This window comes from Plectropomus leopardus, chromosome 2, assembly GCF_026936395.1.
Source record: "Plectropomus leopardus strain MGB_pleo_1.0 chromosome 2, ASM2693639v1, whole genome shotgun sequence".
In the NCBI taxonomy this organism is placed as follows: domain Eukaryota; kingdom Metazoa; phylum Chordata; class Actinopteri; order Perciformes; family Serranidae; genus Plectropomus; species Plectropomus leopardus.
The window spans coordinates 32494097-32521444 of record NC_142177.1 but is presented as its reverse complement, the minus strand read 5'-3'; the positions used below and the strand labels follow the sequence as shown (position 1 = coordinate 32521444).

The 27348-nt window shown below is 38.0% G+C and overlaps 1 protein-coding gene across 1 annotated transcript in view; it reads left to right on the top strand.

Moving 5' to 3' along the window:
• Positions 1 to 27348, top strand: part of LOC121949544 (metabotropic glutamate receptor 4-like) — a 240766-nt gene that overhangs the window by 22343 nt on the left and 191075 nt on the right. The window contains exon 2 of the mRNA XM_042495264.2: positions 23258 to 24314. Within this exon, the coding sequence (XP_042351198.1) occupies positions 23751 to 24314 (564 nt within the window). The 5' untranslated portion in view covers positions 23258 to 23750. The remainder of the gene's footprint in view (positions 1 to 23257; positions 24315 to 27348) is intronic.

The window sequence follows — 27348 nt, the reverse complement described above, 5'->3', positions numbered from 1 at the left end:
GTTTCCATCAGGACAAATAATCATTTAATTTGTCCAATACTTTGTTTTAACTAATGCTATTTCCATCAGCCTCAGATGAACTTAAGCAAATATTAGCAAGCTAATACACTAAACTAATGTAAGGCTGCCTTCTTCCAGCCTTAACTTTAACAGTTAAATTACCAAAGTGCTGTGGGTAAGAAAAGCTCAGAGACGTCCTCTCAGTTTATGAGTAAGTTTTAATGGCTGTTGCAACAGTAGAACGGCTCATCTCAACTAAACACACGAAGCATCTCTCATATCACTCCGCAGAAGGTGCACCACATTAAGTAGTTCCTTATTCTTAACTCAAAGCAGGAGCAACTCAAAACAACATAATTTATGAATTTAGCATACATAAAATTAATTCAGTTGTCTAAATTTAGAGAGAAAATACGATTATCTACCAAATTAAATAAAACTTTACAAAAATAAATACTAAGATGGTGAACATGGTAAACATTATACTTGCTAAAGTCTGCATGCTAGAGCCACTAGCATCTATCTGCCTGTCTACCTGCATCATCTTGCATGAATTTGATCAGGATAGACGTAATCACTATAAGATTTTTTTCACTGTAGAATAAGATAAATTATGAGCTACTATTTTTAGACAGTATTTCTATAGCAACAGTTTATGCTACATACCTGCCATATTAGCTGTGGCTCTATAGGGAAGCTGAACTTCATATTATGGTGGTATAGTATGAACTGGAGAATTGTGCAGTCAAAGTTTTTCTATAAGCAGTCGTGAACAGCCTTGTCTCCCATGGAATAATTTAAATTTATAACTGGCTTTATGAAGTCATGGCAGTCATTCAAATCAAAAAGGTAAAAACTTCTCAGAAATGTGTTATTACAAGACTTATTCTGGACATGAGGTTGTTGTAATAGAACCCTTAGTGCATCTGTGCATGCATGTATTTAGAAATTTACATAAATAATTTGCAACCACTCTCGCTTTGTGCTGAAAGACCATTTCAAGTTTTTTTTTTTAGGGAACACATTACACCTGTTCATGAATTTATGCATGTCTCATCAGCCACACTTCGTTGCATAAGAAGCACTTTTCATTCTCACCAGCGTCATTGTTTTGCATATGGATGCAGGGCTCGAGTTGATGTCTAGTTTAAACTCTTAATGCTCATCACAGCAAATTGGATGGCAGTTTAATAAGTGGCACGAAGTTTTTGTCAAATTTGAATTGATTTCTAGAAAGAGTCATTTTCTTGTTTAGTTATTACTTCAAATACTGACAATATAGTGCCATCATCCAAATGGATTTCTGAGTATATCTTTGTTAGACATAATGGGTTGTGGATGGGAAAAAAAAAGTATTCACAAATTGGTTTTACAAGGTTGTGTCAGTTAATTAACACCTGATTAAGCGGTCAGGGGAGATCTCTACATCCTGCGGTGAGATGAGGCTGCCGGCACATCAAAAGAATGCCCATTAACCAAAACTGTTTTAAGTAAGAGCTGAAATTATTAGATATGTTTTGGAAAGGCTGCACAATAATGTAAAACAAATCAATGTCACACAAAACTTTAGTAAACAAAAATAAATTAAAAAATGCAGGGTTAATGTCGGTCCATTTAGTTGTACACCACAAGAACACATAAGCAAGTCTTAATCAGAAACACTGCCATGTTGTTGTTTTTTAAGACATGATTTTTGTACAGGAAATTAGTTGTTATATTTGCCTCTGCAAGGAGAAAAAAAATCTCATTAGTAGTCAAGCTTCGCACTCTATAAAATTGTCAGTGACATCCTTTTCTCCTGCCCCTGAAGACTTGTTACAGTGTTCAGGGCAACTTGTGAAGTCATGGCAGTGGAGACTGATGTTTGAATTGTGACATGAATGCAGACGGAGAGGCAGTATTATTTTCGGAAAGAGACATCTTTCTCCTCTAACAATGCCCCCTTTCTTTTTCATTCAGATAATCTCATTTGAGATTGCATTGTTGTGCTGTCTTCCAGAGTGTCACATAGCAATTACACACTTGTAAAGACCTGCGATAGGCTGTAGAGTTCAGACAAGGGTGCATTATTCTCATTCGTAGGCTGATATGTTGGGAATTTCTGATTATTGTTTTTTCTTTTTCCGTGCATGTCTGTTCTTCCACAAGATGCAGTGGAATTGTTTGGTTTGGCCTTTTTTGGTTGTCGGGAGAGGACCAACTATCACAACAGTATTACTTTATCTGAATCTGTATGTTAATGTGTTTTTGTTTTGGGGTTTTTATAGGGAGAGGGGATTATCCTGAGGAACTGGGTCATGATTTGTGGAAGGAGACATTGCTGTTGAGTTTTCCAAAAGTATTTTTTTGGCGTTTTGAGCACCACAAGCTGAGTGCCATCTAGTTACATTATATTGGAGAGAAGGCAGACATCTCTATGGCAGATACTTTTGATTTGGGGATTAACTGTCTCTTTAAGGCGTTTAACTCAGTGCCTTTTTGGGAGGAAAATTGTTATCAGTCCAAAGTGGCGGTCCTAGAAACATACATGTGTTATGGCTTAATTTTGAATTTGAGCTCCTAAAGACAGGTGTTAGAAACCTATAGACCAAAGTGTCATAATGTAACTGCTGCTAGGACCGCTGTCCACAAACCATGAATACAACCATAGATACATACTTGTAAAAATTGATTCTGTACCGACCGACAGGCATTACAACCAAGATTTTAATAATCGATTGATCATTTTGTTTAGAAAATATCCAAAAATGGTGACAAATGACCATTTTAATTGCCCCAAAGTCCAAGGTGACATCTACAAATGCCTTTCCTTATCCAACCAATAGTCTAAAACCCAAATCTTTTCAGTCTTAAATAATGCATGTTAAAAAAAACAACAAATCCTCACATGGGAAAATTTCAATAAGAGAATTTTGCTTGAAAGTGACTAAAACATATAAACAGTAATCAGAATAGTCATGACTGATTTTCAGTTGACAGACCAATTGACGATTCGATTAATCGTTTCATAGTTGTGCCATGCAAGTAAGCTGTAAAACTGCTGTTATCGTACAGTAAAGGGAAGTCTTTGGCAAGGATTTGTTAATCCACATTCAAGCAAAACCATCCTCTTATCCTTGTTCCTACGTAAGTATGTCACAGGCTTACATTAATGGTCTGCACTAATGTCTTAACCTGCAGGATTTTTTTCTTTTTTGCTGCAACCCTCACTATCCACTTTTACTAAGCTTAAATTGGGTGCGTTGCTGCAACTGTTACTGTCATATTTCACCAGAAAGTTTCTGACTCCTTATTGACAAGCTCTGTCAAAGATTCCCATCACTCTGTCACTGCAACAGAGACATCAGCTATGACTTAGAAACTCTTGCCAGTTACCATTTTGTTGCACGTTTGGAAATTAAAGCCAGTGAACAGAAGGCTTTGCAGCCCACACACTGACCATGCATTACATGGTGAGTGCCCCTGCCCACCTGCAGCTTTGGAAGAAGACCCCACGTTGCCAACAGCTGCTGCAGGTCTCATAGGACCTGTGGGCTGTCGACCGCTAATCTGCACCCCCACGTGCGTTTGTCATTGGTTTTACTCAAGAGTTTGAAGGATAATGAGAGCTTTGTTCTTGAAAAGCACAAAAAAAAATTATTTTCCTCAATCCCAAAAAATATTTTTGACGAGACGAAGAATTCGTTCTGAAAGTGTCTAAAAGGTACGTTTATAGGTGAAGGAACAGGTGTTTGCATTCATGAGCTGGCAGTATAATTTAATCAATTATGCATTAAAAAGATTCCCCACATGCATGATAAAGGTGAAGTCTCTGTGTAGAGCAGCCTATAGATATAGCACCTGCTGCGGCAAGAAAAGGCTTCTTCCTACACACAAAAACACAAATGTTTTCAAACATGTTGCCAATACAAGGTTAAAAAAAAGATGCATCTGATTTAAAAAAAAAAAAAAAAAGAAAAAACATCTTGGCGATGGGCTAAATCATCAATGATGGTTTGATGGGGATGGATTCTTGTCTGAGCAAAATAAACTTTGCCATCTTAATTTCTTTTCTGTTATTTTTTAAAATGGTATTGTTTTTTCTAAGCTTTGGTGGAGACAATCATAACACATTTGATAATTACTGGCAGAGATTTTCTCTGCAGTGGCATTAACAGTTTTTCGGGGCCAGTTCACTACCAAAGTCATTAGATCAAAAGAGCATTTACATGCATTACAAGGACACACACTTTATCTGTGTGTGTACCAAAAGGACGCTCTCTTTGCCATTTCTTTAGGTAATATCTTGTGACACACACCTTAAATCAAAGGAACACTTTGCACATCTATTTAAAAAACAGGTGCGTAGGAGAGGGCCAAGTGGGACACAGTTTTCAGACAAAATCCCACACACTGTCTAACTTGCAAAATAAATACATTCATTGTGATGTTTCGGTATAGACCTTTCCCTGTTGAGGGTCGAGTTACAGAAATGTTGCAATAAATTAATTTATTTTACAAGTTAGACAGTGTGCAGGAGTTTGTCTGCAAATTATGCACTGCTTAAATCATACTAAGCACCTGTAAACAATAGGGCAATATCCTACAAAAAACCTTTTACTTTCAGTCGTTGTGGCATTCCCTCTTTTGGTCACTAGGGGGCAGAAATACATCAAAACAAGCTGACAGATCCACCGCAAACACTACATTCAAAAACGTATAATGTTGGAACAGCTACTGAAATTTTAGGCAGACATAAATGGGGCAACAAAATTTTTTTTCTAACAATAAATTATTAATCGATTGATTATTTTGTTTATATCAGAAGATGGTGAAAACTGCTCATTAGAAATGCTCAGGGTCCAAGATGAAGTTCCTACTTTTGTCCAAACAATAGTCCAAAACTTAAATATAATCGGTCTAAAATAGTACATGTAAGAAAATATGAGTTAGGGCTAAACAAATGTAAATTCATAGTCTGAGACCAGTTACACAGCATGAAATCACTGTTTCTAAACCAGAATGCCCTTTGCCATAGAAATTAATTTTATATCAGAATTAAAAAGCAACAGTTTAACATATGAAATTTAAGTAGTTTCTTTGTGTGCTAGTTCTCTAAGTAGGCTAGTTCTCTATTTTCCGTCTTTTCGGGTACGGTGACATGTTTACTGACATAAATGTTTTTATTGACTAATAATCAATTGTTGGTGAAGTAGTGACCGCTAGTGTTCAAATTAAGTAGTGCAATGGCAGGCCTTGCAAGTGGTACTTCCTATTAAAACTAGGGTGTGAAACGTACATACAGTGCAATTTATCATAAATACGCTAAAGTCATATTCTAGGTCATTTCTAAAAAATTGCCGCAGGTCTTTTGGAAAGAGGCAGCAGGCCACAGGTGGCCCCCGAGCTGTAGTTTGGCCAACCTTGAATTAAACAATTACCAAAACTAGTTTCCAATTGATTTACAGTTGAAAGACTAATTAATTAATTGACTAATCGTTAGACATGAAGCAAATCAACACAGTAGTGTTTCTAGCCATATGAATGCACAACTAAAGGTCCAGTTTGTAAGATTTAGGGGGATTTAGTGGCATATAGTTGTCAAGATTGTAGATTGCAAGCAGCTGAAACTTCTCTGTTAGAATTCATTTAGAGTTTATTGTTCAACAGTTTTTTTGTTTTTTACTGGGAGCTGAATAATTCACAAAGTCTCTTTTAATCCATAACACAAGTACCATGTGATTAAAACCATTAAAAACACAGAATAAAGCAGTTTGACATTACTAATCAGCCCAGTGCATGCTAATGTATGCTCAGCTTTTTTTTATCTAATAACTTAACATCCAGGCATTACGGAGGTTTTTACCCAGTGCTGAATTATTTGCAGAGGTCTCTTTCTCTCTAAAACAGACAAACCTGGTGTTTCAAACCTGTAAAAACACTGAATAAAGTAGTTTCACTTATCCCCCCCACTGCTCATTATGGATGAGCTATTTATAAACAACAAAAATTACCATATCTATAATGAAACTATCTGGAACCAATGTTTGGTTTGTCTGTTTGGGGCTACTGTATAAATATGGTCGTGCAACATGATAGACTCCACGGATGCAGCCTGCAAGTTATGTAGATATACAGGGCTCATTCTAAGGTAACGAAAACACAACTCTTATTTTTAATGATAATACTAAAAAAAAAAATAAAAAATAAAAAAAAAATTACTATGTTAAATTATGTGTTATTATGTTATTATGTTAAATGAAATTACTATGTTACATTATTATGTTAAATTAAATTTCTTTCTACATATCCCCCTAAATCATTTACACTGGACCAATAAAGCCAAATAATGGGTCATGATAAAAATTTTATCCTGAGTGCAATTACACCAACCCTACACAGAGACTATTTGATGAAAGCTGACAAAATAACCAACCTAGCTTATACTTTTAAGGCATCATTTTGATAAAATATATAAAATCATACATCATTTAACATTTATGTAATTGGGGTCCTGTTTTCACAACATTTTTGTTGAATTTGTGCTTCCGGTGGAAAAAGCGACCCCGAGAGGAAACGTGTGGTTACCGTCTTAGTTTTGTCCCTTTCGCTGCGCCATAGATTCAGAGGCGTGACATCAAGCGGAAGAACAACAAGGTGTTTAAAAAAATAAACACCGTTTCAAACTAAACAGACATTGCTAAAAAGTTACTGTAATTGACAGGGGAAATGTAAACAGTTAAGTCAAGCCTGCCGTGGTGACCCGAAGCACCGGAAACGGAAAGTTAACCGCAGTGACGTTAATTAACCAAAACAAACGAAGATTTATCGCGCTAACTGTCAACGGTCATTAGCCTCTTAAAGCTAGCAGAAGGCAGCGGGACGGAGACGTAACGTTAAAATCAAGTAACCAAAAACTGCATGTGATGTTAACCCTTTCTCCAAAATTAAGCTCGCGACGACAGCTCGAGCAAGAAGGGGAGGAAACAGGTGAACGTGGCCACCTAACGATAGCCGAGCAATCAATGGAGTCCCCTTTTTTTGAGGAATTGAAACGGAAAATGATCAGACTAATAAGCTCTTTTCCGCCGTGAAACGGAGAATTATGAGGCTATTCAACTCGTTTCCGCCGTGAAGGACATTTGTCTTCACCTACAAGTAGTCGGTGAGTGAAATAAACCTGTCATCTGTCTTGTTTGTCGGTTTTACAGCCCGCCGTGGCTCCGTCTACGTACTGGGTGATAAACCTTTTGAAACGTGAGCAAATTGGATTGATTTCTTTCGAAAAGCATGGAAAAAAGGCAACGAGAAATGACCCAAATATTAGGAATTTATAAAAAGTTACAAAAAAGCGAACATTTGCGCAAAAAATATTGATAGGTAGGTAGTATCAGGAACAGGAAATAACCTGAAAAAATAGAAGTAATATTATTAAATGTCATTGTTTTTGCTGAAGCCCAATTTTAGATACATGATATATAACCTCTGGACACGTTCCTCTAGTTTTTTTTGTTATTGATAATTTTCTAAAGATTCTCTCTCTCTCTCTTTCTATATATATATATATATATATATATATATATATATATATATATATATATATATATATACTTTTAGTTATTTTTATTTTTAGTCAATTTTCTTGTTACCTTAAATAACTTATTGCAGTTTGCAGTACATATACTGCCAAGTTGTTGATTACAAGCGTTTGAAAGAAATCAAACCAAACTTTAAGGTTTTAAGGGTTAAAAGCTTGTGAAAAGTGTAAAAACGCAGCACAAAAGAACTGATGATAATTCAGTTTTTACAGGGTTAATGATGTCGGCGCTAAGTTGCTTGTTTGTGCGGTCGCTTTAGGGGGGCATGAAATGTGTCACATTTGTGTACTGTTTTCACACTGTACTGAAGTTTTCAGTCGTTAATCTGTGGTTTAGGAAGTGTCCCCACATGACTCCTTAGGCTGGATGAATAAGAGGTCGAGACACCTACTGTGTGCAGTTTATACAGATTGTTGCATCTTAGAATTTTTTTTATCTTGTGGGCTATACCTTAAGTTTACTATACAGGGCATCTATGATATACTCCAAGCATATAGATAGATAATTGGGTGGATTTGGTGCATGCATATGTATTTTAAGGTAATTATAAGCTTTTAAATGTGATTTATAAATACATGTTGTGTGGTTTGTTCTGTTAATTTCACTTTTGATCTTTTGTGTGATTAAAAGCTACAGTGAACTGCGTTGTAAAATGGCATGATGTGTTTAATGTATGTGTGTTATGATATGCATATTTTATTGTTTTGCATAAATCAAAATCTAATTTGAATATCAGAGTTGCACAGGAAGCTGGATGTCATGTGGTTTTGTCCCTCTAGCAATGTGTTATCCAAGAATTTTAAGGCGGCTGGGGAACACTGTTGGATGTTGTAGGGCTCTGTGGGAAAGCCTCAGCAGAAAATTAATGGGCAGAGCCACTGAAAGTTGCACTGTTCAGTTCAGTTTTGTCATATTTTGGTTTGGCATTAAAAATTTTTTATCTATATCCGGCTAGTTTGTGCTGTATTTCAAAAAATATGGTTTGATGGAAGCCTGTTGTTGGTTTTTGTTGTTGCTCTTGTTTGACATTAAGAATATAAATTCAAGCCAAGCATTTAAATAGATAAATGATGAATGCAGAAATAGCGAGTAAGTCATGTATTCGATGCATGCTTTTTTTGTGCTGAATATATACACATATAAATGGGATCTGTGAATGAATTTTGTGTGATTTATCGTATTAGCATGATATGCACATTTTCTTTTTTTAGTTTGAGCATAAATCTTAATCTTTTTTCAAGTGTCTGAGGAAGCTGAATGTCATGTGGTTTTGTCCTCCCAGCACAGTGTTTGTGTCCCGTTCTCTTCATTATTTATTCAAGTATTTCACAGTCAGTTAGGACAATGTGTTGGATGTAGTGGGGCTGTGGGACAGCCTCAACAGATAAATGAATTTTGAATTAATGGGCACAGAAACTGAAAGTTGGACTTAAACTCGATTTTGCCATATTTTGATTTAGCATTTTTCAACAATTTTGTGCTGTATTTCAGAAAAGATGGTTGGAGAGGAGTTTATTGTCTTTTTTTGTTGAGTGTTTCTTTATATATGTAAAAAAAATGTGTAGTAGTACAAAGAAAGCATAAAAATAGATATATGATAAATGCAGGGATAGTGAGCAAGTCATGTATTTGATACATGCATAAAATTTTTTTTGTGGTGAATATATATTTAAATAGGATCTCTGAATGAATGCTGTGTGATTTGTTGTATTATTTTGTACTCTAATCAAAAGCTACAAGTGCACTGATTTTTAAGAGGGTGTCATGCATGATATGCACATTTTCTTTTTTAGTTTCTAAATCTAATTGCCATTATTATTCTGAGGAAGCTGAATGTCATGTAGTTTTTCCTTCTTGCACAGTGTTTGTGTCCTGTTCTCTTTCTTATTTATTCAAGTATTTCTCACAGTCAGTTTAAAGAGGGTTGGGACAATGTGTTGGATTTAGTGGAGCTTTGGGACAGACTCAGCAGATAAATGTATTAAAATTAATGGGCAGAGCAACTGAAAGTTGGACTCAAGCCCGTTTTGCCATATTTTTTTGGCATTTTTTCTAACATTCTGACCTATTTTCAAACTATTTTGTGCTCTATTTCAGAAAAAAAAGTGGTTTGATGAGTGTCTGTTGTCTTTTTTTATATATATATTTTTGAAGGATTTGTTTGACATCTGGAATACACACTGAACATAAATAGATGAGGTGAGTGATAAGTCATGTATTTGATACATGCATTTAGTTTTTTTAGGTGAATGTCAGCTTTTAAATGTGATATGAGTGAATGTTATATGGTTTGTTGCATTCATTTGCACTCTGATAAAAAGCTACAAGTACACTACATTTTGAGAAGTTATTGTGTGCCAGTTATGAGTATGACATAAACATTTTCTCATCTAGTTTTATCGTAAATCTGAATCTAATTTGAATATCACTTTGAGTTGCACAGGGAGCTGAATGCCATGCATTTCTGTCCTTCTGGCAGAGTGTAATTCAAGTAATTCTCACAGTCAGCTTAAGGGGGGTGGGGACACTGTGTTGGATGTAGTGAAGCTCTGTGGGACAGCCGCAGCAGACTGTATTTAAATCAACAGGCAGATATATTTGGTTTGGCATTTTTCCCAATATATCTTATTTTTCAGCTATTTTGTACTGTATTTCAGAAAATATGGTTTTATGAGATTCTGTTGTCTGTTTAATAAATGGAGGTGCGATGAATAAGTCATGTATTTGATGCAGGTGTTTGTTCAGAAGAAAATACGCTTTTAAATGTGATCTGTGAATGAATGTTGTGAGGTTTGCAGTATTAATCTGATTAAAAAAAACTACAAGTAAACAGATTTTTAAAGCGGTATTATGTTTGCTATGTAAGAGTATGATTCACATTTTTTTTTTTTTGGTTTGAGCATAAATCTAAGTATAATTTGACTAGAATTCAGAGTTGCAGAAGAAGCTGAATTCATGTGTAATTCAAGTATTTCTCACAGTCAGTTTTAATTAAAAGCATGTGGGACACTGTTGGAAGAAGTGAAACTCTGTGGGACAGCTTCAGCAGGTAACTGTATTTTAAATTAATGGGCAGAGCTGCAGGAAGCTGGGCTAAAGCTCCATTTTCACCATATTTTGGTTTGGCATTTTTCCAACATTCTGACCTATTTTCAAACTAATTTGTCCTGTATTTCAGAAAAGATGGTTTGATGAAAGTCCTTTGTCCTGTTTTTGATCCCTCTTATATATATATATATATATATATATATATATATATATATATATATAAAGATTGTTTGGCATTTTGAATATGAGGAGCTGTTTGTTAACTTGTTCCATGTTGCTTCGCAAAAGTTTCATCATCCTCTCTTGTAATCCTTGGTTGAAAGCCTAGTGTGTTGCCAAATAAGTAATAAGTGCACTTGGAGTTTCACATAACTGGGCCATTTTGTATTTTCTTTCAGATATACTGGAATAGAAAAATTTCTTGCTCTGGTTGGGGTGGAGATAATGGCAAAATTGTTCTCAGATGGGAGGTCTTCTCGTTCTGGATTTACTCCCAGGAGTCCCTGGGTTTTACCTATTTTGTATCAGCTATGGGAGATTAAAACTGCGTGTATACTTTTGTGAAGTTGATGGCTCTGCTGTTGAGAACTCTGTCATTCATTTTCCTCTTTCCCCAAAGATTTATGTACAATGTTTTGGTAAGCGACGTGATATTATTCCGATACAATAGGCAGATTCGAGGTCAGATTGAGACTCAAACTTCAGCTGCAGCTTTCAAACTCTGGCACTTGCTGTTTGTGCAGCAGCGTTGTTCCCATTATCTTGAAAAATCTAACAAGCACAGGTATATACTTCCAAACCACTCATGCTCGCTGATATGCCCTAGTTTTCCATATGTTGCAGCTTCAAGAGATTCTGTTGGAAATAGGTCTCTGAGGGGCACAGGTTTGATAAGACATAAATTCCTTAATCCTGACAGGCAGGCAGGTCTAGCTCAACAGATACAGTAAATCAATCAATGTGTCTGAGAAGCAGCAGCCTTCTGTATCGACTGTGCCCCCCCCCCCTCGCCACAGACAGTTTCTAGGGCACCGTAGAGCAGTGCTACTCAACTTATGGCTCCCAGGCCAAATCTGGCCTCTGATAGGGTTCTGGATGGGCCCCCAACCATTTGTTGATTGACAATAAAACTAAAGTGATTCACACTGGGAATTGTTTATGTACTTCAAGTATTTATAAAGTGCATAAAACTGCATCAAAATAGAGCTTGTTTATACAAAAAAGTGCCCTTGGAGGATCCCCGCACCTCTCGACAGAGGTCCTAGCTAAGTCCCTAATGTCCTAGAATCCTGGAAACTTTCTAAAATACTTGTAATTTTCGGAAATCCTAGAGATGTTTTGAAGTTGTAAAAAAGTCCTAAAATCTAAGAAACTTCCTAAAACCCTAGAAAAGTGAAAAAAATCCAAGAAAAGTGCTACAATCTTTTTTTTGCAACAGTGGCCAACAGTGATATAGTCTGTCTCTGAACATACTCAGCAGTTATAGTTTTTTAGTTTGAGCATAAATCTAAATCTATTTTCGAGTACATGAGGAAGCTGAATGTCATGTGTTTTTGTGCTTCTACCACAATGTTTGTGTCCCGTTCTTTATCTTTTTTAGTATTTCTCATGGTTGGTTTAATGGGCGTGAGGACAGTTGGTTGGATGTAGTTGAGCTTTTGAACAGCCTCATCAGATAACTGTTTCAAAATGAACACAGAAACAGAACGTTGGACTCTAGCTCGATTTTGCCATATTTTGATTTGACATTTTCTTATAAACAATTTCCAACAATTTTGTGCTGTATTTCAGAAAAGATGGTTTGACAAGAGTCTATGGTCTTTTTTTTGAGTGTTTCTTTATAAATATTTTTAAAAAATGTGTTTGACATGTGTAATGGAAAAAACACAAAGCATAAAAATAGACAAGTGATAAATGCAGGGATAGTGAGAAAATCATGTATTTGATACATGCATTAAGCATTTTTTGTGGTGAATATATACTGCTGCGACTGGCCCCTGGCCTCCTGTCTTCTCGCAACAGTGGCCCCGAAGCAAAGCAAGTCGAGTATTCCTGCCTTAAAGAGTGATGGCTTGTGATGAATAGTCTGTCTTCACCTTCCCGCTCTGGAAATACTAAGCAGTCATTGTTTGTATTCAAAAAAATTAGGTTGGGGGGGGGGGCTATTTGACCCACAAGATGAAGTATGCTAGGCATCATTACCAAGCACCGCTTAGAGTCAACAGGAGGCAAGAGATGGTTCACCTCATGCCATCTTTTCACTGGACCATTAACCAGCTTCACAGAAGGGAGGGAGAGAGAAAGAGAGAAAGAGAGAGAGAGAGAGAGAGCAGCTTTCAGTGCCAGAGGCGTCAAGACACCAGGACGTTTGGATATATTTTAACCTGTAGATTCAAGATTCAAGCCTGCCCTCTGAATCATATTCAATCCAGGCCCCCAAGGTGGGCATGTGATGATAGGTAGGAATTGAAAGCTTTATAGGGAGGGAAACTAGCAGCGGCAGTGAATACCAAGTAGAGTTGGCACTTTTTTTCTCAAAAGGAGAGCCTAAACAAGAGCATAGGAGCCTCTGTGACTAAAGGATAAGACTGTAAAGACAAAGGATGGGAACAGGGGAATATGGGGGTGTATATTTCATCATTATAGCAGGATGTAAGTTATTGAATCAGTCAAGTCAGTGAACGGGAAGTCAACAATTTTTAATATGCTCCTCTGACATCCCCACGGTTTCTCCTCATAGCATCTTCATCCTTTTTAAGCAGCTTGAGATTTCTCCCTCTGCTTTTCCAGGGCAGAAGAATCGAGGCCTGTTCTCACATTTCAGTCCATTTATCTCATGCTGGATGCAGCTCAGTGATCTTAGCCCTCCATTAGCCTGCACACAAAAGCATCCAGTGCAAGTAAACAAAAAATTTAGGGATGGCCCATTTCTTCTTCTCCCCCACTGTTACTCAACCTTGTCTTCCAAATGACTTGCGGTATCTTCAAAACAACGCATTACATCTGCCGTGTTTGAAAAATCACAGCTCCGGCCTTCGTGTTAATAAGCCTTGTTTTCATGTCCTCAAATTTCTGTAGCCGGCACAGAAATGGGGCGGCTCTCTGGTGTAGTTGTCATAAAGTTGATATTGCAAGAGATAAATTGCACCCATGTTTCCTCAGGGTTCTCAGCGAAGGGAAATCAAACGGCCACAGTCAGCTATTGCATAATATCATGTCTTAGCAAGATTTACCACATATCTCAGGGTTCTAAATAAATCACATCTGTCAACTGTGTTTTGCTATTTCTGTAATTAAAGCACCACAGAGTTAAAATATTCAAGCCAGACGCTCCCGTCTCGCTTTCTATCCAACAGTGACAAAACACATCAGATGTCAGGGGAAATAGATTGTGATCATTTCAATCATTTTCTCCTCCGTTAAAAAACATTTCCCAGTAGGCACATCTGGCAGCCGTGTGCAAAATGCATACAACATACTGGACATGATCCCATCAGTTATTTTTTTCTGTTTCACTTCATTTTTTAAAGAGTTCACATGTAGCCACTATCTCTTTTTCTTTGATTATTAATTTTAACATTTTTTTTATGATTTTCTGAAAAAAAAAAGAAAACAGTGGATTATTATTTATTTAAAAAATTTAACAACATGAATTAAAAGTTAAAATAATAATTTCACTTCTTCAAGGTAAAGTCCAAAGTCGAGAAACAGCAAGATGCAAATACCCAAATAATATTGCACATCCAGGATTTATTTCACCAAACCAACAATTAGAAAATATTTTCCTCAACATTGGCCTACAACCTAAGTAGTATACTTACTGCAATAACTAGATACACTTCATCAAAGGTATAAGTCAGAAACTAGGGAGGTCTGAAGTGTGTGCTGTAGGAATTCTCTGAATGGATACTGATATACTGATTATTATTGCAAGAGAAATGCTTATTCTTGCTGATTTCCCTCAGGATTGTAGAGATGATGATACTGAGTAAAGGATGGATAAGGAATTACTGGGGAAATTGAGTCTGATTAGGTGTATCCTGGCTCCTCAGCAGCATTTATACCTGGCTCACTTGTGTAGAAATTGTTTAAAGGAATACCTCGCCCACAAAATGACCATGTGTATCGAACTCACGTCATGTTACGTTGAATTTGTGGAGAAAACATTTTTTTATGGTGTACCTCAATGGTAATGTTGTCAAAAATATCAATGTACTAATACATATTTATTATGAATATTTCTCTGCAGTTAACCAAGAAAAGAAAAATAATCATCATCATGTGATAGCCTGGTTTTATTTATCTTTATCACCACAAAAACTGGAATTTTATTTTTTTTCTCATCGTGTCAAATAGTATTGCATATTGATATTCATAAGGTATTGTATTGTTTTGTATGTTATTCTAATTTATTTTTTATTTTATTGTAAGTTAGAAGTTGCATTATCGTGATAACATTATACCACAGTGAACAAAAAATCAAAAAATGGGAAACATTTTGATGAATTAAATTAAAGAGGGTCTGTATTTCACAACAGAAAAACTGCCACACAACACGTGCAGCATAATCCAAGACTCATTAATCCAGTCGTATAGTCATTGCTTCCCAAACGCATTTTCCCTGAAACCTTACTATTTTAAACACTTCCACAAATTAGTAGCATACATGGGCAAGTGTTTGCATTTGTGCTTCTCATTTAGTAGAGTTCAAATTAATGTGCATACCCAGGCTCACTACTCGTCCGCTCCTGTGACTGTATACGAGGAAGTGTTTTAAACAGTAAGGTTTTAGCAAAAATGCATGTTTGGGAAGTTCCAAGCATGTGACTGGATAAATGAGACTTTGAGTTTACTGGACGAGTTGTGTGAGAGTTTGTAAACGGATGTTTTGACGTACTTGGTGCTTTTTTTTAAAAGTTTGTTTACCATTGAGGCATGTGCGAAAAACCATTTTCTTTAGCCGTTCAAGGTAAAACATGGTGAGCAACTGATAGACAAATGAGCATTTTGTATGTGAAATATTCCCTGGAGGTGTTAATAGATAAAAAAAGGGGAAATATTTAATTGTTGTAATTAGAATTATAATTAATTAATTATAATACCTGCTTGTGTATTGCATGTGTTGAAAGCTTTAGCTGTAATTTTCTCTCATTTGATTTACTTTATTCCAATTAACACTTTAGCTTACTCTGCCTTGAGATGTAGTTTTGTGTTTGCCAACTGTTTTCAGCTGTAGTCAGTTATTATTGTAAAGTATTCAAAAATGGTGGGAAAGTCTGCTGAGCTGCTGCAAGGCTTGGCTGAGGTGCTGCAGCTCACAAAAACACATTTGAAACAGACGAGAGAAGAAACCCCACATTCAGGCTGCAGAGATCTGAGTGAGTGGAGGCTTCTTTCTATTGTGAAGTTTAACACAAACTGCTTTCAGAATTGCTCTTTGTCTCAAATGCATACTGTGACAGCTGGCAATAAAGACTCAATTCATCAAGACTTTTTCTGTAGTGATGCATGGAGGCGTACTAAGGCCTGGAGATTTACTTTGTCAAAATTATGCACATAGTGTAGCAGCAACTGTGCAGTGATGGATTTTTTTAGACTTCTTGATACATTCCTGACGCTCATGAAAAATATAGATCTATGTGAAATATTTGTTTTTGTGGTAGTGATCCGTGCGTTGATGATATGTTATCCAGGATGTTTGCAGGTCCTCAGAGTTTTAAAATCTCAAATTATATTTTAGAAGAATTAAAAAGTATCAAAAGTCCTTCAGTAGTCTGTAATTTAAGGTCATTATTGCCACAAACATTTAATTTAATTTTATTATTATCCACATTTCTGATGTTGCAAATCTTTAAACCAACTACTGAACCTCATGCTGTGTTTTTACTCGCTACTTGCACTCGCCTGTCAGCAAAATGTAGCGTAGCCTCACCCTAATAGCCATTTTCCTAAAATCTACCTCTGCAAGTTATACTTCTTACCTTTATACTTACCTGCAATGCTTGAATAAGAAAAAAGATGATGTGTCAAAAAAAATCAGTCTTAAATTTGATTAATTATCTTAAAAAAGGTCTTAAAAAGCATTTAATTTAAGTGTCTGATACCTGTCGACACCCTGTCATCTTAAATTGTTGAAATTTAAAGCAGAAACAGTTTGACTGAAAATTGTCAACTATTTTAATAATCCGTTACTTGTCTTAGTCATTTTTAAAGCAAAACATGTCAATTCAACTCCAGTGTGTGTCTCCCCGGTGTAAGGATTTGCTACTTTTCTCTGGTTTATTGTATTTATTATTTATTTTTTTATTGTAAACTGAGTATCTTTGGGGTTTGGACTGTTGGGTGGACAATACAAGACAATTTAAAACACTTTAGACTCTGGGAATATATCATGAGCATTTTTCACTATTCTGACATTTTATACACAAGACAGGTAATCAAATTATTGAGAAAATAAATGGTAAAATAATCAGTTCTAAAAAATAAAAGGTAATTGCAGCCTTAAATAATTTACCTGATGCAGGTATAGATGCTGATTATAGATTGGCACAGTGATGCAGTGTAATGCTGCACAGTATGAAACTGAAAATGTCAACGCAGCTATCAGCAACAGTACAACAAAACTGCTGTAAAAACTAAACATGAAATGTTTCCTTTTAGGAAAGAGTCAACATATTTCAGGCTGGGAATAGCTCGGTTGACGTGCTGAAAAAGCAGACCAGTGACAGATGGCAAGTTCAGTTTAGTGTGTTGCACTAATTGTATTGCAGTTTTCTGGTTTTGCTGCTTCAGATATAAGGTATTACCCTCAGACCACTTACAAAGTGAACAAAGAGCAGCATTAACAGTTTGATCCATTCTTATTGATGCATCCTTTTAAGGCTCATTTCAATCATTTTTTTCTTCCGATAGAAACGGCATCTGCCTCCTCTAAGCTCTCCAGTCCTTGTGTGCATCCTAGCCCTCCTCTCTCCATTCATTTTCCTCAGGGCAGCTTCCTCTACCTTCCTATTGATCTGCTGTGCAGCATCAACATGCTGGAGTGTCAATTAGAGAGCCCCTCCTGCCCATCTGTGAGAGGAGAGCTAAAGCACATCTCTAAAAGTTTCCCTGGCTGGCTCCGCCATCCAGCAGCTGCTCAGGTCTCAGAAGATGAAGAGGGGAATAATCTGCTGAAAATAAATATACATTAATTTCAGATGCACCCTTGTTTGTATTTATAATGTTCACTTTTGCAGTACTGATTGGACTATAAAAAGCTGGGGCCAGAGCTGGGAAATTTCTAACATGAAGTGCTGAAAAAACAGGAGGGATTTTCAAAGTGTAGCAGCCATTCTGCACAACATATTCTTCATCTTCAAAGAGCACAGTTTCTTCAGGTGAAGTGCATTTGTAAGGGCAGGCGGATCGAGGAGAGTAGGGCAACGCATATTTCTCAGTGAAAAGAGCTTCTGTTTGTAGCATTGTTACTCTTAGCAACCCAAACCACAGTATGTTTGCAGATCTTTGTGGATCACATCTTCCCCAATGACTCAGCTCTTTATGTTCCGTTAAAAACACAAGTTGTCTCGAGACCTCCCTCAAACATTTGCACCTTGCGGCACTGCCTAAATATCAATTGGTCTGTACACTTAAAAACTAGTTTTGGTGACAGATGTGTAGGCAAGGCGAGACCAGCCACCATGTAAAGCAACACCCACACTGTGTCCTCTTGTGCACATTTTTTTGATAATATTTCAGTGAAGAATACTCATAAAGTTAAATCCCCCATAAAAAAGTTGCCATCTTTTATGTTCAGATAGGAAACAGAGATTGTCGGACAGGTTTTTGCTGTTATCAGAATTGAGGTGTTACTGTAGAACCAGCTGCAGCTGTAGCTTGCATGGGCATGTAACAACACACATTTATTTGCCTGAAGGTTATTGTATGGCCTTTTGAAATGAATGCATAGTCGATTCTGAAACTTGGGGAAAGGTTGTTCTCCTGATATGAATCTCCAGTAATTCCTGCAGCTTTCTTTGACATTTTCTGGCTGGTAAGCATTTTTGTCATTTTCCTCAAGTTGGTGTTGTACATGTTTATTGAGGTATGCCATTATGGGGTGATGGGTAAATACACGCACATTTTGCCCTCTCATTCAGCACCCTTGTAGCATTTTTTTTTGCCTCGAAAGCAACCCAAAACTGGGGTCAGTTTACAGCAGGGATGCTCAACTTGCTATGCTTGGAGGTCACTTTTATAAAATGATAGGAGGCCAGGGGCCACTTGCTGCAGCCTCAGACCTTTTTTAAGATCTAAAGACCTTTTGGGGAGTTTTGCAGTATTATAGGATTTTAGGACATTTCTCTGATTTTAGGACGATTCGAATATTTTGGGACGTTTTTAGGAATTTAGGGTCTTCTGTCGGGGGGTGCAGGGGATCCTCCACTGGCACTTTTTTTGATAAACAAGTGCTGTTTTGATGCTGTTTTATGCACCCTGGTACTGTATGTATACTAAAAGTACGAAAACATTTCCCAGTGTGAATCACTTTGTTTTTGTTGTGAATTAGCAAATGTTTGTTGGGCCACCTGGCACCCTATTGGGAGTCAGATTTTTCCGGCGTGCCGTACATTGAGTATCACTGGTTTACAGTGTGTCAGGCTTCAAAATTGTAATATGAGCCACAGAATGGAGTCTGAGTAACATTCGGTATATTACAGCTGAGTGGAAATAAGATATACAGTGAAAACATAACCAGATCTCAGTGAGTATGCTAATACTGCGCTCTCCATTCAGTTAGTACATCACCACACGACGTGTTGAATAGGGCTCTGAGAGGTGGCTTGCCTTAACCCCAGTGCTTGATTAAAAGGGGATTCGTGGGTTTCAACAGAGTGATAGTAGTTTCTGAAATGACTTATTCTGAGGATGTAGCCCTCATCGAAAGCACTGAGGTCTTTGTGATTAATGAATGAATTACCTGCATCCTGGCCAAATAGGATGCACTATAAGGTTTCTGAAACAAGACAAAAACAAGCTGATTTACATGATAATGCTTGATGTGATCTTGTGAGGTGTATGATGTTTTTTTTCCTTCAGTTGCACTCGAGATACTCCCTTAGATTGGCTAGCTTTTTTTCATTCTGCAGGAGACGTATGAGCTGTCTCCCCACCAGCTCTTCTTTTGTACAAACATGAAGTTTGATGACATCTGTCTTGAAATCTGCAGTCTTGCAGAACAGTTTCTTATTTGAACTCCTCAATGTCTACAGCTGTATTTTTTTTTTGTTAGCCTATCTATACCGAGCTGTGTTGGCAGCTCACTGCCTTCTCCACAGTGTCTGCTCTGATGTTAGATTATGCTGGTGCATGGTTTGTATTTGGTTGTGGGGGCTAAGGTGAGTTGGCTGGCTTTCCAGTTGTCATCTGCTCTGCAGCAGTTAAAGTGAGCCCGCAGTGAATCAACTCTGAAAAATTACTTCTCACTCACTAGGAGATAGTTGGGTGTATTCAAAGGACCTTGTCACTTCCAATAAGCTCTCAATGAATCTCAGCCGTTGCCGATCCAAGGCTTTAACCCACTCCACTGGAAAACCAATGTCTACAGCTCTATTCTGTTACCGTGTGCAGGGAGATTGTTCCTTCAGAGCTTATTTCTGCTTCAGAAATGAACAGGGTGTAGATGTGTACATACAAGATAGCTTGTCGTGACGTATTTTGTGTTTGTATGGCATGCATGTATTGTGTGTTTCAGAGGAAGCAAAAAAAGAGAAGGGAGGAAATGATGCTGTCAGAGTGTGAAGATGTACATGACAGGATGCAGCTTAGAAACTCGAAATCCAGCTTTAGATCTGCATCATCCACCTCACAATGGTGTTTACAGCACTTGAATCTGTACAGAATTTGAATCTAATAATCGTCACAGCAGTGAAACAATAAACAGCCACATCAAAACAGATGTAATTCCATAGAGAGCTAAAACAATGAATTAATTTGTCAATCAACTGAAAAATAATCAGCAAATATTTTGATATTTGTCAATTAGGGATGTGAGTTTTGGTTAATTTTGCTTTCAATAGACTGACACCCATTAACAGGTAGGAGATGTTAAGTACAAGAGGTCATTCTTTTAGACCAGCGCTCTATTGACTCAGTGAGCTTTAGCACTGCATTTCAAAGTGCTACCTATTCAGGTCTGTTCAGTCTCGTTTTGTAAATGTCTTGCCTTTTATTGTATTTTATGCCAACATGCTGACTGCCCAACTACTGGTCTCCACTGGTTCCTCAGCTGCTCTGCAATGTGTACCACGCAAGTAGGGTTGGAGCTCATATTAGGTAGTTATGGTGCAGCTTATTCAGCGATGACAGCTGGTAATGCATGGTGGCAAACGGGTGCTGAACTGAAGAGAAGCAAAATTATCCCGGAGACTGATGTGCGTAACCAGTCAAAAATATTCTCAGCAGTTAATCGTTAACTATTAACATCCCTACTATCAATTGTGAATGTCAGTGTGATAGGGTTGGGTACAAAGCTCGGTAAGAGTACCAAACAAATTATGTCTGTACAACTGGTCACTGATTCATGTTAAATTGATCAGTGCCAAATGTCAGTGCTTGAAAATCACCTGGGAACAATGTCAGACTAAAGGCGGAAGTGCTCTGATGCTGGGAAGCCAGCCATGGAGCTCCGATGCTGCTCTGTCGGCTTTCCAGCGAGCCAAAACTATCGCTGCAGTGCCGATCTGCCATGATAGTTTGAGCAGCGTCTGGTCTATTGTATTTCCTATGTTATTTTAGTTATAGTCTGCTATGAGTCCTCAAGGACCAAACACACACACAGATAGACAGAAAGAGAAGATTACCGCTATATGTGATTAGAAAAGAGCATCACCCTTGCAGCTTGTTAAAAAATGATTTTTTTAAAAAAAATATTACAGAGAAAATAGAGAACAGGAAAAAAGGTACAGCTGCTTATCAGTACTAAATTCTATGTACTGGAACCAGTATCTGTTTGAATCTGAATGTTACCCAACCGTACAGTTTTATGGTTGCAGCCTCTCCAGTGTAAAGATTAACCAATTTTTCCCAGTCTGACAGTAGTAAACTATATATATTTGTTTTTTTTTAACTACCTTGATCACAAAAAGACCACCTTGGGCTTTCGGAAATTGTTTTTATTTTTCTCTATTTAGTGATGTTTTTTGTCTTTTAAAAGATATTTTTTAGGGCATTTATTGCCTTTTTTTGATAGGGCAGAAGTAGCGTGAAAGGAGGAGAGAGAGGATGACATGCAGCAAAGGGCAGAGGCCGGACTGGAGCCCGCGACCGCTGTGTCGAGGACCCAACCTCTGCACATGGGGCACCCCTTCCACCAACTAATCCACCGGGCGCCCCATGTTTTATAGAGAAAACAACTTATCAATTATCAACTTGGCAATCCAAAAAAAAAAATCTACATTCTTATTGACAAGGAAAATAATCATTAGTTGCAGCTCTAGTGAGGTATAACTGCCATAATAGATATGAAAATAAGGTTTTAGGCTTCAAATTTCCAATGTATTGAAACTCAGTTTCTATATGTGATCAGTGAGTGTAAAATACTCATATCCTTTCACGGGCAAATATTACAGGCACCAGTGATCTGGATGATCATTCAGTCATTTTGAAAACGTACAGTATCGTCTGCTGTATTAATGGCTGCTCAGAATTGGAAGTCAACTTGCTTGTTGCAGAGCTTTCCTAAAGGTGAATATTTTTCTTTTTGCCAACTTTGGATATAAAAGCTCCTCTCCATTTATAATAGCATAATTACAGTTTCAAATTCATTTCTTAGACCAAACCCCCATTGGTTTGTTGTACTTTACTACCCTGCAAGGCACACGCTTAGACATGCTTAAGAGACTTAGAGACCCACATATGAATTCCATTATAATATATGTAATTGATTTTGCCTGTAGTAAGCAGAAATACCGAGGTAATGCTGGAGAGGTCCATTTGGCACAAGGAGATATCGGCTCTATCAGTACCTTATTCAGTCCTTTTGAACTTCCCTTTACATCCTTAATGTCTCTAATGATTTGTCGGGCTTTGAAGAAGTAATGTCGCAGCAGTGGTGATGCGTTTTCTGAAAAATATTGATTTCTGAGCAAAGTACCAACACATGACAGCAACCTTACTACTACTGCCAATGCCAACAGCACAGTTTTGCATTAGTGGAACCATAAAACTGTCAGTAATTATTCAATTTGATGCATAATCAGTTTGACGTGAAAAAGAGAAAAAAAAAGGAAACGTAATCAAAGAATGCCACGTAATAGAAGAGTGCCACACTATTGTGATAGAGGCTGAGTGCATCTGTTAACAGGGTTGTTAGGTGAATATGAAGCGTGTGGATCTGACTCTCAACACTGTCAACCTTGAGAGTCCATGGGAAACCTTTGAATTCAAAACGGTAGACGTAGGAAGTCTGTATAAGAGACCAGAAATGAGTTTGTGGAAGCAGGCCTGTCTCTTCATTCCACATAATGCTGCAGTAAAAAGGTTAAGCAAAAAAAGAGGTCCTGAAAAGCTCATACCAGTACAAATCCCTTTGTCTTTTTTCTGTTTTCTCTGTGCACTGTCTCACTACTCTTCTCTTTTTCATCTTTCAGGAATTCACTCTGAAGCCTGTGGACCTAAGCAGGCCTGAGGGCTCTGACATATACCAAATCCCTGCCCAGGGGAACAGGGGAGATTAAAAACTTCTGATTGAGGTGGAGAGGAAAGAGACACAGAGAGAGAGCGAGGGGGATAGACGGAGAGAAAAAAGCTTATCGTTCACCTTTGTTCTTCCTAATGCCCCAAGTGAAGGATCTCCATAGGCGAGTCTGTGAATAACAACAGACGCAGGAGCAGCTGCCCACCACTGTGGTCAGATGTTGGAGTGAGGGAGTGAAAGAGGAGAAGAGAACAGGATTACATCCTGTGAAATAGCCAAGCTCATATTCTACATTAATTGAATGCCTGGGAGAGAGCAGAGACATGAGAGGAAGCCTTTTCTGTGCCAACTGCTTCAAGAGGTATTGCAATTAACCCTCTGGCCGTCATAAAATAATACCTGGCTTCTGTTGTTTTCTGATTGCTGGGTCTGGTTGCACGGCGTGGATGTGTGCTCGGGCCGCGGTCATGTTTCAACCCCCGGCGTGCAGACCGGATCGGACCGGCTGTCAACGAAACAGCCTGATTGTGCCGCTGCTGCTGCTGCTTCTCTACAGCTCCCTGAAGGCCGCTCAGGCTGCCAAACCCAAAGGGCCGGGACACACACATTTGAACTCCATCCGCATCGACGGCGATATCTCCTTAGGTGGGCTTTTCCCAGTACATGCCAGGGGCCACGATGGCAAGCCATGTGGGGAGCTGAAGAAGGAGAAGGGTATACACAGACTGGAGGCCATGCTCTTCGCCCTTGACCGCATCAATAATGACAATAATTTGCTGCCTAACATCACTCTGGGGGCGCGCATCCTGGACACCTGTTCCAGGGACACTCACGCCTTGGAGCAGTCGCTCACCTTCGTGCAAGCTTTGATCGAGAAGGACGGGACAGACGTCAAATGTCTGGGCGGGGGAGCACCAATCATCACTAAACCTGAGAGGGTGGTCGGCGTCATCGGAGCCTCCTCCAGCTCCGTCTCCATCATGGTGGCCAACATACTGCGACTGTTTAAGGTAAGACAATACTTACTTATTTTGTGATTTTCCACCTCTTAGTATGTAGGACGTGCACAGAGCAAAGAACAAGAGTTGCTGATGAATACTGTATGACACTTATACCTATGATTTGTGATGTTTTTTTGCTTTATTGATCCTCATGTATGTTTGTTTAAATTATTAATAACACTGGCTGAAAAACAACAGGAGCTGCAGAACAGTGTGAGACAACAATATGTGTTAGAGATCTGCTGCCACACAATGGACACTTTCGAGAGAAGATAAGATTGGTAAATCTCTTCTCTCTGACTGTTGCCCTGCAGGAGTTGGTTGCTAGGCAGTGAGCGGTATTGCCTGTCACAACACAGAAGTGATTAATAGGAGACTGCTTGATTTCATTTTTACCCGATAGCCTGCCTTCCAATCAGTTCCATGTTCACATCTGCTTACATTGAAAGAATATGTTCTGGTCATGTACATTTGAACATTTGATGAATTATTTAACACATATTTTATTTTCTATGCAGCCAGCCATGGCAAGCGTAATAGCTCTTTCTACTTTACTGAAGGTGTGATTGCTATTTACTGCTCGACTCACTGCAAAATAATAGTTTTTTTTTAAACTTGAAAAGGGATTACTTTTATGAAGTACCGTCATGTGTTTGAAATTGTTTTATGGGCAATTACACATTTAAGCACAGATATTACTCAAATCACTTGCATTGGGACCAGCGAGGTAGTGGCGTATTTAAATATTGTGGTAATTAAAATGAGAAATTCTTCCTCAGATAACACTCAGACTTCAAAACCAACATCAAAATGCATCTCAGATCTATTGTGTTCTGTTTCTCACTAAAAAACTGATTACAAATCCCAACTCTAAAGTATACTCTTACCTTGATCTCACATGAAAATTCATGCCTAATCCAAACAATATTCCCTCTTGTTTTGCTGAGAAGTACAGAAACGTCCGCTGGTGGCTCAGTCACAAAACTATCCATGCAGCTGATTCTGTCAGTACGTTTAAATGCAGAGTTTTGTCAAGCTATGGTTATAGCTCCATTAGGCCATTCAATTGGACTACTGTCCTATAAGCCCTGGGGGAGAATCAATTTATTGACAGAAGTATGTCTGACTCCGCCATGGTAGGTGATGATATGCCCCCTTTCAGCTAGTTCCTATTGGACCTTCTGCTGGTTGACCTATTATGTCACATACCAAACAAGCGACAAATGGGCTTCCTGTTGAACAGTAAAAATATGGATAACCTTTTGACGTGGTGCAGTCTGTATGTACTCTACCCTTTACTTTTTACAATCGTCTTTTTTTGATTTCTTCCCTTCTACTTCTTCTTTTGTTTTTCCAAGCTTTCCTCTATGAATTTATGATGTCCATCTTCTTGGAGACTATGGAAAGTGCGCAGGATGTCTAGGCCAGTTCAAATCTGGTTGAGGCATATACATGTGAGATTACCTTCTAGAAATTCGATTTAGTATGATTTCAGTTGGACTAACGTGATTTCATGTATTTAGAAAAGTCCAGTTTTAGGCAGACTATCAATAATTAGACTTTTTCTAACATCATTTAAATGTACTGGGTAAATTTAAATCAAATATTTGTTTACAAACACATTATACATATACAAATATTTGCTGGAAATCTGTGAAAAGATTGTGAACTATATAGTACTGAATTATGCTGGACCACTAGCACACAGATGCAGAATCTGCGTGCTAGTTGGCTGTCGGTTGTAGTCTTTGCAATGTGCTTATGTGCAGTTTTTGTCTGAGACACAGGTGACTTGAGACGATGCGGCAGGCGGCTTTTGTCGCTGCCAGTTCTGTGATATCAGTTTTGTGTGTCGCCGTTTAGTAATGCATGTGTCAGGGTTTTGTGAGAAACCATAATGGCAGTTTTTCACTATTGTAGACCAAAACTGATTTGATTGAAAAACAGGTTGATAGGTCAGTCATAAAAATAATTATTAGTTCCATTCATAGGTGATTGGAAAAAAAAGGTGGAGCAGCATGATGCATGCTCTTTTTTTCATCCTCATTTCTGCTCACTCCTGCAGTGCCCTCAGCTGCTAGACTGCTCTTGAACCAGACCAGACTCTGGCAATGCATCCTCTATTGCCTTCCAGTGTGATCATCACTGTTCCATCTTTGCCAAAACAATGCTGAGGAGATGCTCAGCAGTGTGGTGGGATGTTATTACTGATCAGGATGTGTCTTCTTTAATTGACTGTTGGAATCTGGTGTTTTCATATCACTGATGATAACCATGTTGTCTTGGAGTAAAACATGAGACTTCAAACATCAGCTGTAGCACTGTGGGAGCTCAGTGTGGGGTGGCTGTGTGGTGCACCATAGTGCTACTGGGTGAAGGCCATTAATACTACAGCATGGCCAGCAGGGCTGGTCAGTATGTCCTATAAATAATATTGGGATATTTTAATATTTATAGTGATATTTAGAAATCTCCTTTTAAGGAGCTTGATAAATGCTTCATTTAACCCTCTGATGCATGCAATCACACCAGTATGATGATTCTATCATTTTTTGCAACATATGTCTGCATTAAGCAGTCTTGTTTATACTCATTAATATTTTTTGTTGGAACATTACAACAGTGGAACAATATTGGTTCTTCTTTGGCTGCATTTTACTTGGTGTGGGCTGAGATTTTGACATACAGAGTTTCAGGCTCTCTTTGTCTTGTAGTGGGATGCACTTCAAATGGCGAACACAGTCACGCCTGACACCCCAGTGCTCCCACTACTATCCTCCCTCCTTTAAAACTCTTTTAAACATTTTCAGTTCTATATTTAATCAAAAGTCATTGTGAATGCTTTGCTTTCCATCTTGCATTAGTCAGAGTTGTAACCAAATTTTCACTAGAGGGACTATCATTGTTTCATCATCATTTAAAATATGCTGTAATATCCATATGTTGTCTGGACTGCTCCTCTCACACCGTGCTTCAACTGAATGTCATGCAAGCAAGAGTCAGCAACGAAACCAATTTGATTTTCTATTGCAGTGTGGACGTG